The sequence below is a fragment of the Protopterus annectens genome, chromosome 16.part0 (assembly GCF_019279795.1).
Source record: "Protopterus annectens isolate FY-2018-M chromosome 16.part0, PAN1.0, whole genome shotgun sequence".
NCBI classification, from domain to species: Eukaryota; Metazoa; Chordata; order Ceratodontiformes; family Protopteridae; genus Protopterus; species Protopterus annectens.
In genome coordinates, this window is record NC_056750.1 from 812,130,861 (window position 1) to 812,150,887 (window position 20,027).

Consider the following 20,027-nt stretch of genomic DNA (forward strand, 5'->3'; position numbering starts at 1 on the left):
ATGAATGTTTAAAATTAAGCTGAAGGTACTGAATAAATAACCGCAATGCACTTTTTCATTCTTATTGACAGTTGCATAAAGAAATTACTGCATAAATTGCATGCTTACAATATAAACGTGATTGTTTTAAATACCTTTACTGAATTATCACTTGTAGTATAGGCAAATTTACATTTATATAAGTAATCAAACTGTATTAAGCTAAAATTAACACATTGTTTCACATAATTTTTGTATATTGTATAACCTAAGCAACATTACATACATTATTCAGTTCCTGCCCCTTTTTAAACAAAACAACTTTATTAAGCTGTCATGAAATAAGCAGTCCTACATTTACGTAAATGGAAAATAAACCGCACCTACACAGTCCTAGTTGTGAACGTTTTACATCAGACCATACTGACACACCCAGTTGCAAACATTCTACATCACTTGTAATCTGCTCCGTCATTTTCAAACATTACATAGCTCATTTAAGTCTCTCTATTTTTAAGCCCAGTTCCTCCCCTGTATGTATCCCACAATTCCCATTTTTTTTCCAATGTAGTTTGCTGCTACACTTTTTTTTTTCTAAAGATCTCCATTCCAGTTTTATCTCGTTACTCTATTCACTGCTTTTAATATAGTTTGTTTAGATTTTGATTTCCATTTTGTAGTAATTGCTTTTTTGGCAGTCACCATAATTAGACACAGCAAGGCCTTACCATGTCTAGGCATTTCTGATTCTGCATTATAGCTCCATCTCCCTCATCACACTAATTTGGCCAGCCAGCATCTCCAACAGTGCATTATGCAGGGAATTTGTAGTCTGCCAACTCACTGCACCACTAGAAAATGTTCCCAGGTACCATTTTCATCCTAGTCATACCTCCAGCATTTGCTGTCTACCTGAGGAAAACTTCTCTGTCTTGGGTTATAAAGATATCAAAACATTTCCAAGCAAAAATCCTAACTCTTCTCGATTTTGTTGCATATTTGGGAGACTTGCATATATCCTCCCATTGAAAGACCAGCACTGGTAGAGTTTACATTCAAGACTCTATTTCTTGCTCTTTGCCATTACTCTATCAAGCCTTGGTGAGGAAGGCTGTCTGTAACCTGCAGTCCAAATAAATTCATTCTTCCCTTTCTGTCATCTTTCCCTTTCTAGTTAATTGCTACCAATACGGTGGGAGCAGTTATGCCTATTAGAAAAATAAGTGTCTGGAGTGTTTCTCCCTGGGCCTCTGCTGAAAATTGGCTTTGTTCAAAGTCGGACTTTCCTGATAAATGGCACCTTTGCCAGTTTTCTCCAAAAAATAACAGCCCCATCTTGCCTATTGTCTGTCTTAATTGTAATCATCCCTATCGACAATCTCCTTTCTCCATTCCCCTGTTGGCTTAGTTCTTATAATTCTTTATGGACATAAGTCTGTATGCTCTCCTTAAAGGCCTGCATCCAAAATCCCAGTCTGCTTCCCCCATTTCAACATCTCTCTCCACTTTGAATTATAGTGTTCTGCTTGTTCTTTATATAGGACCCTTAACTGTGTAGCTTTGAAATACCCATTCAAATTGGGTAATCACAATTTGCCCTGTTCTAGTGGAAGCATCAGTTTATCCCACTTGATGTCTTCCCCTCCCAGATAAAGTCCTTCAGCTCTTTAATTGCTTTCCACAACTTTTCTGGTTAATAAAAAAAATATTCCTGACCTGTACATGAGACTAAAACCTTTCGACTGTGTCTTGCTATCCTTGACCAAATATAAAAATAAATTGCATGTTTATGTTGTAAAGATGTTATGTATAGGGTGCAGTCTGGTATTAAATGTGAGCTTAGGGTGCAGTCGGGGGTATTAAATGTGAGCTTAGGCAAGTCTTATCAGTAATTATTGTATATGCTAAAGTTATTGACACAAAGTACTTCTTCAGACTTTGTAGACTAACATGGTAAGAAACGCTGGAAAAAAGTTGTTGCAGTATGATCTTTTGCTGGTGGGATTATGGATGTTAATATCTTCACATTATGTGAAGAATTAAGATAATCATCTGTTTTCACAGTGGCTAGATATCTGGATTAATATCCTTGGTTTAAGCTGTAGATTATTTTTAAAGCAAGTTAAGTTTGAAAACTTGAGATAAATTGAAGAAATACACAGAAAATGGTAGTTATCTTGGATTTGCAAAGTCACTAGCTATTTTTGTATTAGCAAATGCTCTTAGTAGCAGACAAGAAACATGTTGGAGGGATAGGTTTGTATCACAGAGAATACCACCTCTGTGGCACAGTCTTCACTTCACATAAAGTGGAGTACTTCTCTTTGTGTAATTTGGGTGAATAAATGGGTAACTGAGTTCATCCCCAGTTTAGCACCCTTATCGTTTAAGGACAGGCAGACTGCGGTGGTAGTGCTGTGGTAGCGTTGTCGCCTCACAGTTAAACGTTGCCCGTTCGATTCTCTGAGTCTTCTGTGTGGCGACATGCGTGAATGGGCGTTCCTTCATTGAAGGTTGTGCGTTAGGCCCGGCAAGCCAGCATGTTAAACTCTACTGCCAATAATTAGCGGACCGGAGTTCCGCTGTGGCGACCCCTAACCGGGAAAAGCCGAAAGATACAAACATCCTTTAAGGACAGGGGAAATATGCAACTGTCTGAACATAATTATTGGTCAGACTATCTCTGGGTTATTTGCAAAACAAAAGGGCTAAAACTACCTTTGGGGATGTAGGGCGCTTAAGATCCTCACAGATCAATAGCCTAGCAAGCATTTATGAACCAATAAGTCTAAAGTGTAAGCAGCTGTTAACCGTGAGAAGTCTGAGTAAAACTTTGCAAATGCTGTTTCATGCATCTGCAAAGATGTTTTGCTGAAGTTTATAGACGGAGGTTGTTTTTGAGAAGATGGTGATCAATGAGGCCAGATGTCATTGTCCGGTCTGTAAACAGGGCACCTGTAAGGAGGCCACTGTCCAAGTTTATCAGGATGTCATCAGTTAAGGAACAAAGTGCTGCCAAACTACTTTGTCCAGGCCATATTCCATGTTTGGAGGAGAGCAGGTGGAACTGCTGGGTTTAGAGGGAGAGTCTGGTGTAGGCAGTCTTAAAGAAGTTTGCCCAGAGCTGGGAGGATGGATATTGGATGGAAGTGAGGAATATCTTTTGGGTTTCTTTGCTTTTGCAGAGATTTAATTAGTGCAGTTTTTCAAATTCTGTGGCATTGTGGTGTGTTTTGTGAGATGTAAACTATATATGTGGGTGAGGGGAAGGCCAACAGCTGCATAACAATGTGTACTTTTAACGAACAGCAGGCATATCTTTTTTTTTTGTAAATAAAGACTTTTTTTGGATTGATAGGCTTTAAATAAAAGAACTTGTGAAAAATGTCATCTACTGCTTAGGCTGTGTTCACAAAGAAGGAACGTGACAATTTTGTTTCCGTTAAGAATGACTGGACCCAAGTATTTCATGGTATATTCGCCAGACTGCAAGGTGTGGGTGTACAAATACCATGAACACAGCAGTTTATGACCTTCATGTAGTCCACAACTGAACCCAGACTGGGACTTCCTATAAAACTGTGAAAATCATGAATAAACATTTCAACTAACAAATTATTTTATCTTTTACAGTGACAGTCCCGATGCAGTTGAACCCATTAACAGTCTTCCTGGACAGGCCAGGTAAGGAACACTTACTGTGTAGTACAACTGGTTGGAGAAAGTGTATTTTTAGTTCAGTAGAGTCTGTTTATTTAACTTTGATTATCTGAAATGTCAGTTATTCAAACGCAGCCTTCCAAAATTTTCGGGTAGGAAAAATCCTAAGGTCTGAATATGTATATGTAAACATTATACATAGTCTTTTGTGCATTTTTTTTTCTTTTTGGAATTTGCAGCTTGCTTGTGTGTGAAAAATATTCTTTATTGTCCACTGGAATGGTTGAAAAGTGTATTCCCTGTGTGCAGAAAAAAACAAGATTTTAGAAGTTTTTATCCAGTTAGATTTATCTGAACTACTCTAGATCCCAATTTAGATAATCGACTTTCTACTGCAAAACAATGTGATCCTCGATCCGTACTGTATTGACTAGTCTTAAGGTTTTACTCTGTCTAGTTGAGTCTTTGGAGTGGGGGCAAGGGCAAATGACTGAACTGGAAATATTTAGAATTTGGAACTTCAGTAGTACTCCAGTGTAGAAGAGTCCCAGGAAGTAGAATTCTAAACTAGTGTTAGTTGAATGGTGTTCCAGACCATTCCTTCCCATTGCAGCACTTGAGTTGAAGCAGTTTTGCTTGTGTGAGATGAGAAAGCACTTTGTTGCTGTTTGACTTGAGGAATGCCGCACTTTCCCCATCTGAATTTTTTTTTTTTCTGGACTAATCCTTCCTTATCGTTAGTCCTGTCCACCCTATGGGTCACAGGTGAGATACTAGACTTCACTCAAGCCCTCTGGATTACCTCTGTCATCTGTGTGAGATGGGGAATGCTACACTGTCTGCAAATCACCAGCATATTCAGCTGGAAAAAAGTCATTTGTTGCCATGTCTGTCGAGTAGTTCCTGCACTCTGCCTGACTGGTAGGATTGCATTGTTGGCACTCTGGCATTCAATCACAGGGAGTGAGTGAGCCGTTGTACTTAGACATTGCACTCTGCTGTGCTGCTACTTTGGCAAGTTACCCCTATTTTTTTGTTTTTGTTTTCTTTCTTTTCTGTGGAAGTGGTAACTTGGCCTACATGGTAATTGCCACTGTACAGAGTAAATAGTTCAAATTGCTCAGTCTGTGGAATTGTGGACAAGAGTAACTGCTGTGATAGGTTGAAATGATGCAGACTGCACAGTAACTGTCTTCATTTGGTTTGTGTATTTCTGTTGTCCTTGTTTGGGAGGAAGAGAAGATGAGTAGGTTTACTAATACACAAGTATATATGCACATATTTATATAAATAATGGTAATAACACAGGGTGTAGAATATGAGAGCAGAAGTTAGTATAAGGAGAGTATAAAGTGATGCTCCTCCAAGTATTATAAATTAATTGGATGCATTATTGCATTTTATGTCTGATATGAGGACTGTAAAGAAGTGTGGCATAGTTTTTTGCATAAATGGTAGCAAGTATGACAGAAAACAGTCGCTACCTTTTTATTGGAACCACCACAAACCAGCATTGTGCACATTGGTAGGAAGTGGGCTACAGTAGTTCAACAAGACCCAGTCGAGAATCTTGAAATATTGAACAGTTTAATTCAAATGAACACAAGAACTTCTAAACGAGTTAAGCACCAGAGTTTTGTTCAGTACTTTTATCCAAAAACACAACTGGACTTTTATCCAAAAACACAACTGGACTTCTTCGGAACAACTTCTTTCAGCTGCTCTCGTTAGGGGTCGCCACAGCAGATCAACTGTTTACATTTCTTCTTGTCCTCTGCATCTTGCTCTGTCAAACCACCTGCATGTCCTCTCTCACCGCATCCATAAACCTTATCTTAGGCCTTCCTCTTTTTTCTGTTACCTGGCAGCTTCATCCTTGGTATGTTTTTCCCAATATACTCTGCATCCCTCCTCAGCACATGTCCAAACCAACATAATCTTGGCTCTCTGGCTTTGTCTCCAAACCTTCCAACTTGGGCTGACCCTCTAATGTACTTACTCCTAATTGTCACACCCAGTGCAAATCTTAACATCTTCAACTCTGCCACGTCAAGCTCTGACTCCTGCCTTTTTGTCAGTGCCACTGTCTCCAACCCATGTAACATAGCTGGTCTCACTACCCTCTTGTAGACCTTCCCTTTCATTCTTCTGGTACTCGTATGTCACAAATCACTCCTGACACTCTTCTCCACCTACTCCATCCTACCTGGACTCTGGAGTCTGATTTATTTTTAGTTTTATAATTTGCTTATTTAATGAACGTAAGTTGTTACATTTTGGAGCGTTGTTCTAATGAGATTTAAGTGATAGAAAGCCGTAAAGTGCTAAAATAATACTAGGGAATGTAAATCAGTTAACTGAGTGGCATTTCAGTGCAATTACATGGTACATGCCATTTGTCAAACTGCACATACTGAGATGACTGTACAGTGAGGATCAAGAAATTTTACCCTTTCTCCACTGTAGTGCAATCTCAGAGTTGGTGTATATAATTAGCGGAGGGGTATAAGGGGCACTGCCCCCTTCCACTTGACAGGAATTGGATGAACGGCATGTCCTATAAACTGCCATTCACGGAAGTGATACAGACCTGTGAGTGTGAGTGTGAGTGTGAGTGTGAGTGTGAGTGTGAGTGTGAGTGTGAGTGTGAGTGTGAGTGTGAGTGTGAGTGTGAGTGTGAGTGTGAGTGTGAGTGTGAGTGTGAGTGTGAGTGTGAGTGTGAGTGTGAGTGTGAGTGTGAGTGTGAGTGTGAGTGTGAGTGTGAGTGTGAGTGTGAGTGTGAGTGTGAGTGTGAGTGTGAGTGATTTTTCAAGATCCATCCTCCATGGATTCCTGGAGACTGCTACCTGTTCCTCCACCCTTTTCTCTACATGAGTTGTGGTACTCGCCCACATGTGAGAAGACTGCAACATGAGACTAGAAGGCCATAGATTAGCAGTATTCCCTCCCACCTAGATGGCCTTTTCCCTGTCTGGATAGCATGCTTCCTTTATCCTTAAACTGTTGTCTGACTGGGCAGTCAGTTTTGAGGTGTGCGAGTGCGGATGTCACACTTATGTCCCCCGATTTATGGCCTAGCATGTTGTCTCACACCCCTGACTACAACCAGGCACAAGCTTTGGTACATGAGCCTGACGTTCAGGTTGCCTGAGGCAGAGGATCCCGCATGTAAGAATACTGCCACATGGAAGAGAAGGGCATGTGTGGTTATGGTAAAATTGTACACAATCCCCAAAACAAGACTGCTGCAAGGACGGCAGCTGCTCAGGCTCAAAAAGCAAAGCATAAAAAGACAAGTAGCCAACACTCAACTGGAGCAAACATATTTTAATGTACAAAAACAGACTGGTTTCGGCCCAGTGGCCTTTTTCAGTGCAAAACACCATCAGTACGTACACCATCTTATATATCCAAAAGTAATGGAATAATTGAACCCCATTTAACAGTTATTACAAATGTAATGTTCATTTAAGGCCAGGTGAAAACAGTCTTCCCAGTTTCACAATCTAGGATTTTTCTTTGCTTTTAATACATTGTGACAACCACTTTTTATTGATCTGTGTCCCAAAACTCTAACAGTAAATTTAAAGGTAGCTGTCTGTGTGATAGTATGTTTATATAAAGCATTAGCTGAACATTTATTTCTAATATTGCCTAGATGTTTTGAAATGCGTAGTTTTAATGGTCTGGAGGTCTTACTAACAAGCTTTGCAGGAACATACTGCCAGATAAACCGCCAATCACTGTTAGTTACCAAACTTTACTTTAGATGTATTTCTACTTAAACTCCTTTGTTGGACAAATAAATTTACAGAAAGAACAATGGCCACAAGGATAACGTCCATGTACTTGTGTGCCATCTACAGTAGCTTGTACAGAGTGTTACAGGCAAAAAATGTTTATAATTACTGAAATAACTACCTAAAGTTTTACCTTTGTGAAAAGAAAACTAGCATCTTTGACTTAACTCGCATAATCTATAATCTGTCAAATGAATGCCCCAGTGGTGTACCAAATCTAATCTAAAAATCTGAGTTTCTGCCATAGGTAGTAGTAAATCTGATCTTATCTGAGCAAAGGCCATTATTTTATATTTAAGAAGCTTACTTCTTTAAAATGATTGTACCCCTACAAGTCTGTCTAACCTTAGCCATTGGGTAACCATGTTCAGTAAAACAATCTATCAAGTCTTTATCAAAATATATATAATCTTCAGTATTTGAACAGAACCTGTGTATTCTCATAAACTGTGAGTTGGGCATATTGGCCGTGATATGTTTAGGATGACAGATAGAGGTGTGAAGTAACTGGTTTAAAGATTGGGGTTTCTATATAATGTACTGGACAAAGTCCCATCCGATAGTTTGGATACAGTCACATCTAAGAAAGAGAGAGATAAAACATCATAGTTTACTGTAAATCTGATTCCCCACTTGTTTTTCATTCAAATATTGGATGAATTTCTGTAAATATAAATCGTCCGACTAACACACAATCCAGCAGTCATCCAAAAGTCTATGCTAGATGTCAGTTTCTCCAAGAAAAATATTATGCTGTACATCATATATAATTATCTGTTCCAAATACCCCATGAAAAGGTCAGCATAAATGGGTGCAAGTGATGCACCCATAGCTGTACCCCTCAACTGCAGAAAGATAACACATAACATAGCCAAGCATAACAGAAATGTATTCAAGCCAGGACTGTACAAGGACAGTCTAACCAATATTCTAGAGCACATAAACCCACCCAGTGAGGAATACTAGTATACAAGGATGCAACGTCCAGTGTACATACCCAATATGGCTCCAATTAGGCATCAGAAATGATGTTCAGAAATCTGGCTCTCACCCCAGGTAACAATGACTTTAAACAGATTAGTCTCTAGTAAGGGCTTCCTCACCGAACCTCTGTCTGCCTACCTTATCAGTCTACCAGGGGGCTTATGCATGTCCTTGTGAATTTTGGGAAGACGATAAAAGTATTGAAGATGGATCTTAAACCTTCAGATGAAACCTGGTACATTTATCTAGAATTCCCTCACTAACAGCAGCATCCAAAAATGCATCAATTTCCTTTTTGAAATCAAATGTGGGATCCTAGGGCATAAAAGAATAAATTAAAGTAGAAACATATTGTTGACCATTTTGACCAAAATGCAACTTATGCATTTTTGAAATGACTCCACATTCTTATTCATAGGTGGAACAAATGTTGATTTTATTAAACTTGGTCACTGTTTTCATGAACGTATTCAACATTCTGAAAATATAATTTCAGATCAAGCAGTCTGCAAAATGCATATAAATCTTCAACAAAGACATCTTCAGGGACAAAAACCCTGGAATGAAATTCAAGCCTTTGCTCCGCAACAAACATTCAGACTCTGACAGAACTGAAGGTATGTTAATCGCATTACTTGAAAACACTACCTGGGGTTTTAGAAAGTTCAACATTGCCTCCAGAGACCTGTCATTTCCTATTTTTGGACCTATCTTTCCTACCCCCCCCCTCCTTTTACTAGAAATAAAGGGGCCAGAGCAGAATTAAGTGGCAGATTGTCTTGTACCACAGTACAGGACTTCTTGGTCGCATTTGCTGCCTATCGACTTCTGTATCCGTGTATGAAGAATTCTTACCAGAAGTATCACTCATAGATTTTTTCAAAATAGACTTTTTTTGCCCAATGGGGATAAACTTTCTGAGTGAATCTAACATTTTTTTACCTTTATTACCACTTTTAATATACTCAAAGGGCTTTACCTGATTTGTAGTCCCTTGATTCTCTGTTAAATTTACTTTTCTTTCTTTTAAACTTTGTTCAAAAAGGAGCAGTTCTTCCCTAAGCTTATTAAAGCATTGTTTGTATATGGCAGAACCTTCAAAAGAGTTTGCCTTCTCACACGTTTGAGCAACTTCCGGTATGTATAAATCTATTTTTCATTCATAAGTCAGGAAAAGTTCTAACAAACTGAGTTTTTGCTGGATATCGGTCCAAGACAACATTGTCATCTGGCTGACCAACTAAAAGTTTTATACAAACTCTCAGGCCCGTAGGAGTAATACCTTTTTCTAAATAAACCTCAAGTCTTAAATGCCACACAAAAGCTCTAAGATTCTGCATATGTTTAATAAGCTGGTCAAACAGGAAAGTACACGTTTCGAATCTAAACGTGGGTTTATTGAACTAATAAAACACAGCCAACGTTTTTGCTACTTGACAATACAGTAGCTTCCTCAAAGATGCAGAAAAAAAAACGCGCCACAATTTTAAAATGCTTAATAAGAAGCACCCCCTTCTTACATCACTCTTTACCTTAAAGGGGTAATGTTAACATTTTAGTAGTTAAAAGCGTCTACCTACTTTATGTTATGACAAGCTACAACAAATAAATTACCAAAATATATTAAAAAATTTTGCAAACCTTATGTTTATATTCATAGTTTAAAAGTGAATGTTCTATATCAACTCAGATATTCTATAATCTCATACTTAAAAATTTAAATCTATTTTACATAAAGAAGTAGTTATAATTACATGCTCCTTACTTCAGACTAACAAATTTGAAAGTAGGAGCAGAAATTGTCATTGTCACTACTCCTAATATTAAAGGTTGAGGTATAAAAATGTATTTTGTTGAAAATTAAAAATATTAATAAGAATCAACACATCAAAGCAGTCTAAACAATACAAGAATATATGTTACAAAACTAAACTTGGTATTATATGCAGTAATGAACTTGCTTATGAATTATCTCTTACAATCTACCTCTTGTAATTTCTCAATTTCAAAATACATGCTATGTTACAATTTTCGTTAATACCTGGAAAGCTGAAAGAATTCAAAGTAAGTTGCCATTCCAGCTCCTTACTTTCTAGTAGCAATGAAACAGGGCCACCTCTGATTGAAGGCAAGACTTGATCGATGGCTAAAAAATGGAAATTGTGACCAGGGTATTTAGAAACATATTTCGCTAATGCATTATCAAGCTTGTTTTTCTTGATAGTGTATTGGTGTTCATACAATCTGTCACGTAGCCTACGATCAGTCTTGCCTATATAAAATGCCATGCAGCAGTTACAATTGGCTAAATATATTATAGATTTCGATTCACAATTAAGTTTGTGTTGAATGTAAAATTTTCTGTTGCCTATGGTGAAAGTTTTAGCAGCTTTTACATATTTACACCAATAGATACACTATTACACTTGTAGATACAAAGGTATGCTTCAGTGTGGCGCCTGTAATTGGTGTAAACAGAAAAGAAAACTCTTGGATTGTGAAATTGGAAGGACTTTTCACCTGGTTTTAATGAACATTTGTAATTTGTTTAATTATTCCATTACTTTTGGATATATAAGGTGGTGTATGGTACTGATGATGATGATGTTTTACATTGAAAAAGGCCGTTGGGCCGAAACCGGTCTGTTCTTTTAATGTAAAAAAAAAAAAAAAAAGTTTGCTCCAGTTGAGTGCTCCCTACTTGTCTTTAAGATTTTACACAACTTATCTTTTCCCATCAGTTCTCCATCTAGCCTGATAGACATGCTACTCCTAAGGCAGTGTAGCATCTGTCTCCTATATACTGACAGCCCATTACAATACGTGAGATGTAGATATACTAAAAATCTGGAATCTGTGATCGTTCTCCCATGAAATAGCAACTCTGATGCCAGACGGGTTGTCGGCACACACGCTTGACTTACGCAAACCAACAAAAAGAAAGACACATATGGGAAGGTACTCCCTACAAGTATACCAAAAGAACAGAGACCACCGAAACACAAAACATCCACTACACATGCACACATCAGTGTCTTACCCAACAAGCCCCTAATGCAGAATATCTCAAAATCTAACCTCTTGGTCATAGGCAACTCCATAGTGAGACACGCAGTTGTCCTGCTCGCCAGATTGGATAAGGTCATGGTCAGCTGCTTGTCTGGTGCCAGGATCTGCCAAATTATGCCCACACTCAAGTTTCTCAAGTATTGTAATGACTCTTTCATGGTCTGTGCTGGAGTGAATGTCTTTACTTACTTCTCCGGACTGTATGAAGAGAGACATGACTGAGCTTGCTGATTGTGTGTCCCTGGCCCTATGCAACATTCTGCTTCACCCAGGATGATGCCTCCCTACAAACAAATTATTGGTTTAGCTTCTGTCTTCAATCTAGGTGCATCTCTTATCTGTCAGCCTGGATCAACATCGGTTCAAAACCATGCTGCTTTGCCAGGGATTATCTAGGCCTTTTCACCTCTTTGCTTTCAGTTACTGTACTTGCCTCCCCCATAGTGCCTTTGAGGCATTGTCATAAAAACAAAATTCCTGACTTAACATCTAGCATTAAGCAGCATAACCTTGACATTGTAGGAGGAGTGTAAATCAGAAACTGTACTCTCTGGAAGCACTCCTTACTTTGGAAGACACCGATGTTTATGCAATATCAGACGTGGTGGTTCAAGACTGCAGATGGTACCCTGGCCAAAGAAGGCTACAATGCCTTTCACATGTTCAGACTGCAAAATGAACATGAAAGAAGCAAAGGGTGGTGGTGTATTCATCTTCACCAAAGACCCACCTCAAGACTCGTTAAACAGTACGACTCCCTAGAGCTAGTCCACGTCTTTTTATTTTATATTTGTTTACTGGGAATGTCCAACTGAGCCAAAAGTCTCATTTTCAGCAGAAGCCAGCAGAGAAGCTTCATAAAATAAGTAATTTAGATGATTAACTTGTACAATATGTATTATAATACGTATTATAAACCTGGGTGGTACAGATGTAAAGTGAATAGCATGTGATGGCATATTTCACTATGAAGATATACATTCGTGTGCAACAGGGCAAGGAAACCAGCAGAGAGAAATATCAAAAACACAAGGATGGATCCAAGTAGTAGTAGTGCTATGTAATCTAGGGAGAGCCTGGATAAGAGCAGTTGAAACTGGGTACTAGGAAGAAGAGAAATGGGTTAAAAAAGGGGGGGGGAGTTAGAAGAGGGATATTATGTGGGGGGGGGGGGATAGAGATGAGATGGATAATCCAGGCTTAGTCCAAGAGCAGATCCAGTTGTAGATGGTGTTCCTTTAGTGTTTAAAGTTGCGAGGTGGTGGTGGTTGGTTGGGGTGTGGAGTTCCAGTTTTTAGCTATTTTGCTTGCTAGCAGTCCCCATAGCTATTGTTTGGTTTGGTTACATCTCGTAGGAGTTTTAGTACATCTTAAGGATCTGCTGCTACAGTAGGGGTGCACTAGGTACTTGAGAACAGGGCAGTTGTTGGGATAATAAAAGACTGAGTGAAAATTAATTGTTTGAAGATTAGGATATTCAAGCCATTTTAGTGCAGTGGTGAGATCTGTAAGGGAGATGTGTTGGAAATTTTGCTGTTTTGTTGCAACAGAATTAGTTTAAATTTGTCCAACTAATTGTAGAGGAAAGACCCCCCCTTCCACATCATTGTTGGCTATAGGTCCCCCACCATGAACTAGGCAAACCACACTGCTTACCTGGACCTACTTGAGTCACTCACTGTACAGCCAAGCACCCTAGTCATGGGTGAGTTTAACTATCCCTCCATTGACTGGAAACCTGTATAAAAACTAACACACTCACCGTACTGGAACTTTCTGTTCCAGAGCATTTGTTAGTCGGCACACCCACAAAGGGCTCAAATATCCTTTATTTTACTGCTCACCAGCATGGGAGATTGCTGGACCAGACCATGTGTGGGTCCCTCCCTGGTAAGGTCAGATCACAAATTTGTTAAGTTAGAGTAACAATCCTTACCTCCTTCAGGAGCAAAATTTCTCCAAAGCAAACTATAGCCTCCTGTGCGATGGCATAAATTAGTTTCAAACCCCTGCTCACCACAGGCAGCTGTGTCTTCCTTGTGGAGTACACTAATGCCTTGTATATAAAGCTTTTACAAGTGTGTAGACTTAGCAGTACCGGAATGGATAAAATCGTGATCCGCAAAAAAAAAAAAAAACACCCTGGTGGATGTCCAGCATAAGTAGGTTATACACAAAGAGAGAGAAACTGCTGAGTAAGAGCAAGAAGGAATGGTCTCAGTAGAGGAAAGACACCCTGTACAGCTTGAATAAGCAAATTAGACCTCGTAAGTCCTCCAAAGCTAACTAAGAAACCAAATTAGCATCCCTGGCTAAGGATAATGACAAGGAATTCTATTTTTGCCGACCTAGTAGTGGGTAGTACTCTTATGGAATCTGCAAAAATTGCTAACCTGCAGGCCGACTGGTTTAGTGAAAACTTCACTCCACTGTCCCCACCAATAATACCCCAGAATATCCCTGTCACCAGTCTTCTACCTATTATCTCCAGAGAGCAGGTCATAACTGCACTCTCCAAGGTCAAAAACACAGCCTCTACAGGACTGGAAAACATCCTAGGCTGCTTACTAAGTGCTCTAAAACAGGAGCTGGCGGAACCATTGGGTATCTTCAATCACAGTCTTAAGTACTGGCTGTCCCACCCAAGTAGAAAACTGCAACTAATGATCCCATTGCACAAAGGGGATCACTCAGCCGACCCTGGGAATTGGACCCATAAGCCCTAAACAGCCTTATCTGTAAGGCCATGGAGAGAATCGTGGACCTAATCAACATGGGTATTGGAAACCTTCAGATACTTGACTTAACCCAATTTAGTTTCTTTGAAGGCAGATCATGCTAGTTGTACCTGGTGGACAACTTTAAAAATGTCACCAAAGCCTTGGATGAAGGCAAAATGGTGTGTAATGCCTATCTTGACTTAAGTCGAGGCCTTTGACACAATACCAGGCACAGGCATCATCGATAAACTTGTACATCTGGGGATAAACCATTTGTTATTAGATGGGTAGCTAACTGGCTCATCGACAGAATGCATACTGTCAAAGTAGGGGAGTCCACCTCGACCAGCAGCCCTGTTACTAGTGGTGTACCACATGGATCTGTGCTGGGTTCACTTCTCTTTTAGAATCTATTTTTCTCAGAAGTTCAGGTGAAAATAGATGACCTGTGGCTTATCAGGTTCGCTGATGACTGCAGACTGGGTGCAATAATTCAAACCCGCAACAATGACGCCATACTACAAAAAGGGCTTACACAGACAAGTTATTGGTGCCAAAGCCAAGGACTTAATGCATTTTTTTACATCAAGTTCATCATCCCCTTTGGTAAAGTTGAAGTCCCAGCCATTTACAAGGTTAACAGTGCTCCCCCCCCCCCCCTAAGTTCAAGCCCAGCTGTGAGACACTTGGAAATGCAGGTTGATAGCCACCTTAACTTTGATCATCATGGGTCCACAGTGGTGAGGAAGGCCTTTTATGTTGGCCATCTCATAAGTAAGGGAATAGCATCCAAAATGAAGCCAGTTATAACTCCTCTGTACTCTTCCCTCATCAGACCAATAATATACAGTGCTTCCTTTTGCATGTACCTCCCCAGACACCTGCAGCAGCTGGAGAGACCTCGGAGGTTTCTCACCAAGAAAATTCAAGGCCTTCATCACATGACCTACATTGACAAGACTGAAGGCGCTGCCACTATACCCTTATTGTATAGACTGTTTAGAAGGGACTTGTGCCTGGCTACAGAGCAGTCTCAGACCCTGCCTTAATGGAAATGCTCCACATCCAGAAATCTAATTAGACAAGGCATACTCCTTCTACAGACCTTAACCTAGCCTGCTAGAAGCAGACTCGAGAGGTCCCCCCAGAGGCTGCCACTCATTTGGAACAAACTCCCAATTCAAGTTAAACAGAGCTGGTCAATGACCCTGTTTAAGTGTAACCTGTACAGTTGGATGGGAAACCGTAAATTCACCTCCGGGCTTTCACCAGTGTCCCTTTTTGGATATAGGCAGTCTGTGCCGATAATAAATTTGCGTGCTAATAATAAAGGTAAGACCATGGCTAGGCTTGTGAAGGCCCCCTAATAGCCTAGTAACCTACTATGATTTTGTGAACTGTAACTCGCAGTACTGCTAGGCATTATAATAGGTAGTCTCAAATATTACCAGTATATACAACACGCCATTAAATCTGTACACCAGGAACTTGGCTCCCCTTATAGGATCAATGGATTCCTTACAGATTCTGCAAGAAAAGCTCTAGCCACCACTTTCTTACTGCTGGCTCTTGTATGCCACTGCTATTGTAACCAACCTAAACAGTACTCCAAGAAAGAAACTGGTGGTCTGCTACAGTAAAATGACTACTTTGCCATCAGTCTCCCTCCTAGGACTCGCCCATTGCCTTACCTTAAAGCAGTTAAGTTGAACTGCACAACTGTTTAAAACGCAAACTCATTCATAATCCAGAAAAATGCTCTGCAGTACAAAACTTACTACCTTACTGTCCAGCAAGGGCCCTCCATTCCAGTAACCAAGTATTACTACTTTTTTAAGTCAAATGTTGCAGGAGACTCGCTCAACTCCCAGTGTTTGCTAAACTCTGGAATAGTATTCCCATGCAAATAAAATTCTCCGACAAACTCTGTAGTTTTAAACCACTGCTTAAACAAACATATTTAACCAATCCTGGTCCTGTACATGCTCATCACTGGGTTAAAACCTTTTCACCGTACAATACTATCCAAATAATCTCCTGAAATGTAATCTCAACCTGTTACTAAAATGGCAAAAACCGTTTTTATATACAACTGCAGCCTGTACAATTCACGTAAGTTGCAGGTGTGCTTTCTGTAACTTTCAATGCTTTAAAATCTGAGTAAATGTAACTACTGTTTGTGTATAATGCAAGCACTCTGTGTTTGACTGCTACGTAGTATAATTAGTGTAAGCAAATGGAGATTTTTCTCCCTGGCCTCCTTTGAAAATGGGTATTACCCAGTCACTTTCCAAGAAAACAAAGATAGATGGATGTATACTATTTTTAATGAAGACACGGAGTCACTAAAGACTGTCCCCATAGATACTGAGAGTTCAGCAAAGTCTTCCTAGGTATTCTCAACACAATAGTTCCACCCCCTTCTCCAGAATAGGGAGCCAACTCCAGCCCTGCTCCATTGCTATTTTTCACCGCTAACTAACTCATTAAACAAAGAGCCAAAGCATGGAAGGTCTGGACAAAAAAGTGAAACTGCTCCTGTTTTACTAGTGTAGTGACTACCAAGAAACTTAACAAAATAACTTGTCATAAACGATAAAAGTATCTACTTCTCTGCCAATTAAAAAATGCACACCAATAATACAAACCTGTTTTGGCCTCTGTTAAACTGTTTAATCTGTTATCTAGTCACCATTCCTCACGTTAGTGTCTTGGATCAGATATCGTATCCGAGCCGGCATACTCCGAGCACAGCTTAGCTCAAGCTCCTCCCCCATAATGCTCTGCTGCCCCACACTCCCTCAGATCTCGTTTGCTAGTCAGACGCAGATTGCTCAGTTCCTGTAAGTGTATAGCTCAGAAACTGGAATTTTCTTATTTCTTGAGTTTGTAGTGTTAGTGGGTAGTTTTACCTTCTTATCGATCCCCTCCCAGTCGAGTCTTAACCTCGTTAGGTCCTTTTTTTCCTCTGGATTTTGTCTTTGGCCTAGTTTTGTGGTGTGAGTGTTTCTTTAGTAAGTGTGTGTGTGTTTGACGGATTTTAGGCTTTTGAACATTAGCTTGTTTGTGGACGTTGGGTTTTGCTTAGTTTGGTCATGTCAGACAAACCTTTAGGTTTTAAAAGGTGCTCCTCTTGTGGGTGGAAAATGCCCATTTCCGACTTGCACGAGGAGTGCCTTTACTGTCTTGGCAGCAACCACCTCAAGGTGGAATGTGGCATTTGTGCCGCATTCAACCAGAGGGCTTTGGTAGACTGTTGCAATAAGCCTTAAGGGTTTGGTCGAAGGGAGGGCCCTTGGTCACTGCTTCCCCGGCCAAGGCTGGCCCTCCTGAGTCCAAAAAGAAACCACCTGTTGAGCACCCGACCAAGCTTCCCAGACTCTGTGATCCTAGGTTTGTGGTTCCGGCTCCAGCCAGGGCAGGTTCGGATCTGAGATCTTTGGGTCCCAGGTTGTCCAGGGAGTCAACTCCTTGATCCAAGGGCTCGGACCTTAAGCTCTTGGATCTGGTAACTTTGTCTCCCCCGGATCCAGGGAGCTTGGCCCCCGGACCTTCAGATCCATGGGGAGGCACCGTACCTTCAGATCTGAACCTTTTCTGATCCGAGGGATTGGGGAAATATTTCCTTGGATCCTTGAGCTCTGTTTCAATTTGTTTGGATCGGCGTCTCGTGTGGGAGCCTGTAGTAGTGGAGGATCTCACCTTGGATCCTTTGCTCCCTAAGCAGCTGTCTTCTCCAGCTAGGTCTCATTCCATGGAGCGGAAGAAAAGACGCTCTAGCTCCAGGCTCGAGACTCCTAGTAGGTCCTTCATATCCTCCTGATCTTCCAAGAACGTCCTCCCTATGAATATGGACAAGATGATGCGAGCCTTCTTTAAAGTGCAGATGGATTTGGGTTTTCTGGCTTCCCCAACCCATAGGTCAGGGATCCAGTCTCCCACCCCCTTCAATCGCTCCTCATCCAACCAGTGGCTTGGATTCTCGGGGACTGTTGAGTGGGGTGAAGGCAAGGGGAGCTTTTAGGACCCAGTTCGGGCCCTTCCCTGATGGGGATCAGCGACTGGCACAGTTTCTGTTCCCCTGGGCCAGGCCACCCGGCGGCCCTGTTGATCCAGGTTCCATGGGATTGGATTTGGGCCTGGGTTTTTCGGACTGGTCTCTTCTCCTGGGCGCCTTGGCCTTTGACAGTTCCGTTCCGGCAGAGTGGCAGGACTGGGGTATCGACCCTTTCTTCCTCCAGGGTTTTATCAGCAGGATAGGGGGGATGAAACCTCTTCTAGTCCTTCTTCCTTCCATGCTGCCAAAAGATCCTTCCCTGCTATCGGAGCTTCTACTCCCATGCACGGTCCTCCTACCCAGGCCCAGTTTCAGTGGCTTGTCTCATCCTGCTCCAGGTCAGCCTGTCTGAATCAGTCTCCAGGGGGATATCCCCCCCCCCCCAACTGGGGTCCTTTTCTGAGTCTTCCCCACCACCCCCGGTGTGGAAGTTCCCAGGAGGAGGACTTGTAAGAGGAGTCCTTGACTCCCCTATGGAGTCTTTTACCAAGGATACGAATGCTGATGTGGGGGACCAGCCCCAAGATCTCCACCAGAGGACGTTTCCTTTGGAGACATACTTGAGATCCTCAAGGCCAAAGGCGGTTGGTCTATTAGATCCTGAAGGCCAAAGGCAGTTGGTCTACCCAAACCCTGTCCTTGGAGGAATCACTTTTTCTGGAGGCTTTCGGTATGGGGCCATCTACCTCCTGAGTGTCCCCTCCTTCTGATCCTCTCATTGATCTTGTGGCCAGCAGGGCTTGGAAGGAGCCAGATACTTTGGAGCCAGTGCCCAAGACAGAAGACAAATGTTTGAGCCCTCCTCAGATAGAACTTTTTTGGTCCATAGCAGTCCTGGTTGATGCTATTGTGGTGGCCGCTGCCACCAAAAAGGAATTGGCGGAGCCAGAGTTCTTCTGTCCATCCGCCCAATTGTGATTCGAGGGCTATGGACAGGTTTGGAAAGTGTGTTTTCACTTCGCCTGCTTTTAGTCTGTGAGCACTAAATTACCTTGCACGTTTTACCTGTCTCCAGAGGGATTTGGTAAAAAAACTGTCTTATCCCTTTTTGGGTTTATGTCTGAGGAGGAATTCAAGGCTATTTCTCCAAAGCTGTCAACTGTTCATTCAGTGGTGAATATGTCCATGAGGCTCCTTTCCAACCCTGCAGAAGGGTTTTCATGGGCTGTGGACTCTGGCATTGCTATTAGGCGTCATGCCTGGCTCTGCTTGAGCAGGTTTGCAGAGGCCTTCTTGACGTCCTTTGTTGGCACCCCTTTGATTCCACTCTTTGGTCCCACTGTGAAAGATACTGACCCGCAATGAACTGGGAGGGAAGACCTGGTCGGCAGTTAGCATCAGGTTTTCTGCCCCTCAAGAGGTCTTTTTCCAAGACCCAGAAGGTCTAGAAAGAAAGTTAAGAAAATGTGGTTCAGGAAGGCACAGTCTCCTTTTCGGGATGTTCAGGAGATTCCTCTTCCAGGGGCCGGGGAAGAGGTTTCAATGGTAGACATCGCCCGAGGGGCAGAGGAGGCCCACAAAACCAAGGTTCCAGGGAGCCCTTCTCTGAGAAATCGTTTACAACATCCCTGAGGTGTTGCCTGACTGTCCTTCCCTGGAGGCAGTCTGAGTTCGATTATCACTGTACCCGTTAACCCTGGGCAAGTATTACAAACTATCTGTGAGTGCTAGCAGTTGTATCCAGGCGTTATGTTCTCATTTTGGAAATTTCCCCAAAATTTAGTCCTCTTCCAGACGTGCTACCCAATCGAGAAGAG

General features: G+C 41.4%; 1 protein-coding gene across 1 annotated transcript in view; it reads left to right on the forward strand.

Annotated features, from left to right (window-relative positions):
• ALAD (aminolevulinate dehydratase) overlaps positions 1–20,027 on the forward strand; it is an 870,814-nt gene that overhangs the window by 99,007 nt on the left and 751,780 nt on the right. The window contains 1 exon segment of the mRNA XM_044058183.1: positions 3,613–3,684. Coding sequence (XP_043914118.1) covers positions 3,613–3,684 — 72 coding nt within the window.